Consider the following 4,677-nt stretch of genomic DNA (forward strand, 5'->3'; position numbering starts at 1 on the left):
AATTATTCATATAAATGATGACATTAAAGGAAATAATGGATCAGCCGAGCGGTAAATGACGTGAACCTGGAAGATTAAAGCGTGTTATTTCACTGGTTTTGGGATAATGGTTAGGATTAGGAGAGAGGATGGTGTTTGTGAACGTACGCCATGGTTTGAATAGAGAAGACTGGAATCAGTTGGATCACCATCATCAAAGAGACACGAAGGTCGCTGGCGACCAAAGCAAACCCACCGATGCCTCCTGGAGGAGCCTGAAGGCAACTCAAGCAAACAAGAGCAGCAGTGGAATACGTCTGGACGTGGGCAACCTGGCTGCGAACATCAGAGACGTCAGAGGAGTGATGGAAAATAGCAGAAAACTCAAACGCCTTTGATCTGAGCTCCAAGATCAAAGGACGCCTACAACCTTCTGAAACCCAAAGAAACCTTCGGCCTCAGAATATCCAAGTTGCTGCTCGAGTACATCGCGCCAGGCATTGTCGACGTCGAAGAATCTCGCCAAAGCACACGCACGCGCGTGTAGAGGGCGTGCACGTGGAACTCTGTGGCCTGAGCGCTGCTCAGTATTTGCACATGTAGCGGAGCTCATTCTCCAGCTGCAGCTACTGGAGCATTCACAGGCTCACTGGGCCGGAACGCATCTGAGGAGGGGGTTACCCGCGCCTGTCCCAGGACATCAGGAGACCAGGGAGGACGCTGGGGGGGCGCCGGGCTGAGCGATTGACAGGAAGGAGGGAGGGGTGACAGTCAGGCAGGAGACAGAGATCAGCCGGGTCAGTTCTGCTGGAACCCTCTGTCCATCTCTGAGGCACCCGGGGACCCCGCAGAGTCCCGCGGAGAGCGGCGGCGGTCCGCGCGCCCGGCTCATGTGGGGAGTAAAGCGCAGCAGCCGGGGGGGTGCATTTGTTCTGCGTGGACTACCCCTCAGCTGCCAAGCTTCCCTCTATTTATAGAAATGAAAGAGAGATGAAATAAAGACAAATCACAGAGGCCAGCGCTCTTCCTCGGAGTTGATTCCATTTTCCTCTCTGTTGCTTTGAACGTGACAACAGTGTGAGTCAGGAGTGTGGGATGGCGAGCACCCTGGGATTGTTAGAACCTCCAGGAGCGGCAGATACTGCGGCCACGCTCATCACGACCAATCACAGCGCAGCAACATCTGAGGCCGAAGGTTCTCCTGTTCCCCACGTAAGGTCGGGGGTCAAAAAGCCCAGGTTCAAAAAATGATAGGAAAGAAGTGTGATGTAGCTGTTGGGCGGAGTCTATGTGGGTGTGGGCGGGGCTTCTCATTAAGGCGGGGCTTTAATCTGACAGATTACATCATCCTAATCTGAGATGTGTCCATGAGGAAGAGAAAGAGAGGAAAGATTTCCTGTTTTTCTGGACAAAATCCAACTGGTGATAAACGGCCACAAGACAAAATAGGAAGTTGCAGAAAAGCCTGATGAATCCAAAACATCCTTTCTTCTAAATAATCTCTAATCTCTCTCACAAAAAAAGTGCCCTTGTAAACTGATGGCGGCTGTAATTATTCATCAACTGGAGTGCGTTCGAGTGTTTTGGAAGAGTTGGGGTTCTATTTTTCCTCCATTCACGGAGCGCCAGACCGACTGAGAGCTGATTGGTCCTCCCGCCGAGTGTTACCACGGCGGCGCTGCGCTGATTTGGCAGCAGGAACTGTTGAACGCGAAAGAATCGGGGCCCCTGGAAGATAATCCGATTAAATTTGCCGAGGAGCCTCTCTTGTCACCGGGCCCAGCTCTCCTCCTCGTGCTGCTCAGATCTCATTAGTTCTCCGGCTCACAGAAACTGCTGGTAAATATTGAATTTTTTTTCTTTTCTTAGCAACATAACATGAATATTTGATTGGTTTTTCGTGCATTTCCTGGTTAAAAATTCAGCAGCACGTGCTGGCGCCGGATGTCTTGGAATTAGGAGTCAAAGTTGGTGTAAGCCCCCCCCAGTGCTCTTCCTGGCCTCCGATGACTCTGCTCCCTCTGAAACACATCTTTGCACTCTGAAGCTTCATCTGTGTGGGGGGGGGGGGGGGGGGGGGGGGGTCGCTGCGAGGCACAGAAATTAGGGATGCTTCACCAGATCCAGACCTCAACAAACATGGAGGCAAGAGAAAAAAAAAGCAGGCAGATCTGATTCTCGGGACTGAAAAAACCCTGAAATATTCCGAAGTTCAGCTGTCAAGAACATCTGTCTCTTGAAGAAACGCGTCCTGAGAGCAGAGGAACGTTTTGCTTCAAGGAATCCAAGTCTGGAATGATAAAAAGCTCTGGTAAATATTTGATTCCTCTTAGTTTTAGCAGAGTAATCTGAGGAGAGTGCTGTGATTCAACATCGGAGCTAACGTTTATTCCATCCACGGCAGGTTCCACTGCTTTTATCTGCTCTGCTCCCCCGAATGAGGCTGGGGTCTTGAATTTCAGAGTCGCTCCTCTAAAATATTTGCGCGATAATCCTGCTGCGTGTGTGATTTGAGACCGCAACGGGCATCTCTGTGTCCAGATCTTTCAGGCTGGATTTCATCATCAGCTGCTGCACCTTTGAATTTACACGCTGATCCATGAAGACGCATCCACGGTCAGACGCGACCCGAGGGGCTGTCCTCCGCCGCTGCAGAAGCACGGACGCCTCCAGAGAGGGAATGATGCGAGGCGGCGGAAAATAACAAAGATTTACATCGGGATTAATCTAGAAATGCACAGGAAGTGAAACTCGTGACACATGAATTATTTCCAGTCCATCATCATTCCGTCCCAATCAGCAGCCAACAGTCACGTTCACTCGGTTTCTCAAAACCAAAAAAAAGGCCACACAGGTTCCATTATGAGTCGAATAAATCCACTGCATTGCAAAGTAATAACTGTCAGAGAAACAGATTACCATCGAGACCCATAAGCCCGAGGAAATGTCGGATTTTCCTGTTGTTTATTCTTTTAGACTTTTGGCTGGCAAATCAATGTGATTCCTTGTGTAAACAAGACTCAACACATCTACAAGCCTGCTGTTAAAAATAAAAGTTTGGATCAATAACACATCATTTATTGGAACGGAATTCTGGAATTGACGCCCATCGTGAAGGAAAAGGGACCGCGGCGCCCCCTGGCGGTCATTTTGTATTTTAAATCCTCAACGTCACAGAGAAGGAGCGGCTGCAGGTTTCAGGCTCCTGCAGCACAAATGATCCACATCTTCAAGTCCGACTCATCTTTCAGGGTTTTAGGTTCAGCTCAGTAGTGCCATCACCACAGAACCTCCCCTCCCATCAGTGGCACGCTTCCAGTCGAGAATGCCTCAGTCTTTGTTCTACCTGCTCCGCTGCTGTTCCTGGTACTGTCTGGAGTCCTCCCAGGGACGAGGACCACGTATGTTCTTCCAGTCGTCCAAATTCTTCTCCTTCAGCTTCTGCAGGGAGAAGCCAAAAAAAAACCCCACAACAAATGAGAGATGAGCAGCAGCAGAGGAACGCATCACCATTTCTACTTACCTCATACTGCTCCTCCAAGACGACAGCCTGATTCTGAACATTCACTCTGGCCTCCAGTGATGGATCCAGCTGAGGAAGAACGCATCATTAATCAGGTAAAAACAAAAATAAAAAAACAATAACATTTATATTCCGTTTTATTTGATTTTGTACCCGTTTAGGCTCTTTGGATGGCAACACATTAAAACTAGATATGGGTGCCACAAAAAATGGATGTTAGGCCATCTTAGGACTGTTTCTTTTATCTCCATGCTTTCTCTTGAAGCTGGAAGTGTGAGTAGCCGTTTATAAGGGAGATGGTGGAGATTCCGAACCTTTTTTCTGATCTTCTGGGCATCGTAGCGAATCTGCGTAAACTCTCGCAGGCCAAAGGAACCTCCAACGACCAACAACTGGGGGTTACAATGAACTTACATCATTCAATTTCACTACTGGATTTACAACAATTTGGTGAATAACATCAAACAACGCATAACTGTGAATTTAGCAATTTATTACAAATGTATTACAATGATTTACAATATTTATGGATTAAGTGATAATTGTCACAATAGCTGACAGTTACAGCACAGTAAACAGGTTGAAACAGAAAAAAAACATCTATTTACTCATCTTATTAGAAAATGTAATGGATCTAGACTCGACTCTGGTAAAGCAGTGAAATTCATTTAAGTTTGCCTTAAACTAACATTTCATAATTACACAATTTAAACACAAGCCAGTCAAGGAACACGAATTCTAACGTGAGATGGTCAAACTCTCTACATCTTTGCTTTTCATCGATTCACAATTGTTCCACTGCTTTAGGTGCACAGAACAGTCAAAGGTGAAACCTAAATACTCAAAGCTGTCACACATTTGTAAAGCCTAATGATAATGTCGACGTTAGCATAACGCGCTAAGACGCTTCTTTAAAGCGTAATAAAAAGCTACTGACCAGCATAGGGACTCCATATTTCAAGGTTTTGTTCCTCTGCAAGGCTTTCAGATTAAACATGATTTGCTTTGCAATTAAATGTCCATTTTTTAGACGCGGACACACAGCAGGTCACTGAGAGGTGTGTTTCCTCATTCAGGTCCGACACATAATAGTGTCCGTGTAGACCCGACGACCGGGCTATGGTTCCCATTTGTTATTTAAAAGTATTTTAGTTCTAAAATATTTGTATCATGGT

General features: G+C 46.8%; 1 protein-coding gene and 1 long non-coding RNA gene across 3 annotated transcripts; one reads left to right on the plus strand and one right to left on the minus strand.

The window, feature by feature from the left end:
* Positions 1-1,825: 1,825 nt before the first annotated feature.
* Positions 1,826-4,603, minus strand: LOC130539934 (cytochrome c oxidase assembly protein COX16 homolog, mitochondrial). 2 transcript variants are annotated; one of them, XM_057058709.1, is made up of 5 exons: positions 4,440-4,603; positions 3,817-3,894; positions 3,503-3,571; positions 3,326-3,420; positions 1,826-2,269 (listed from the first exon to the last, which is right to left on the minus strand). In XM_057058709.1, exons 1-5 carry the CDS (start codon positions 4,497-4,499, stop codon positions 2,110-2,112), a joined length of 462 nt encoding a protein of 153 aa, XP_056914689.1. In that variant the 5' UTR covers positions 4,500-4,603; the 3' UTR covers positions 1,826-2,109. The 2 variants fall into 2 exon arrangements, with proteins under 2 accessions (XP_056914689.1, XP_056914691.1); XM_057058711.1 differs by lacking the exon at positions 1,826-2,269 and adding an exon at positions 2,927-3,184.
* On the plus strand, positions 2,157-2,695 carry LOC130539950 (uncharacterized). The gene is made up of 2 exons (XR_008954260.1): positions 2,157-2,290; positions 2,521-2,695. It is a non-coding gene; the product is annotated as an uncharacterized LOC130539950 (long non-coding RNA).
* Positions 4,604-4,677: the final 74 nt, after the last annotated feature.

This window comes from Takifugu flavidus, chromosome 16, assembly GCF_003711565.1.
Source record: "Takifugu flavidus isolate HTHZ2018 chromosome 16, ASM371156v2, whole genome shotgun sequence".
In the NCBI taxonomy this organism is placed as follows: Eukaryota; Metazoa; Chordata; class Actinopteri; order Tetraodontiformes; family Tetraodontidae; genus Takifugu; species Takifugu flavidus.

What these genes read in the sequence shown, in the direction of transcription:
- LOC130539934 (XM_057058709.1), bottom strand. Translation starts at nt 4,499, where the DNA reads ATGTTTAATCTGAAAGCCTTGCAGAGGAACAAAACCTTGAAATATGGA. An exon ending in CCCAGAAGATCAGAAAAAAG is followed by an intron (nt 3,572 to 3,816) that starts GTTCGGAATCTC and finishes GTTCTTCCTCAG; the next exon opens with CTGGATCCATCACTGGAGGC. An exon ending in TCTTGGAGGAGCAGTATGAG is followed by an intron (nt 3,421 to 3,502) that starts GTAAGTAGAAAT and finishes TTCTCCCTGCAG; the next exon opens with AAGCTGAAGGAGAAGAATTT.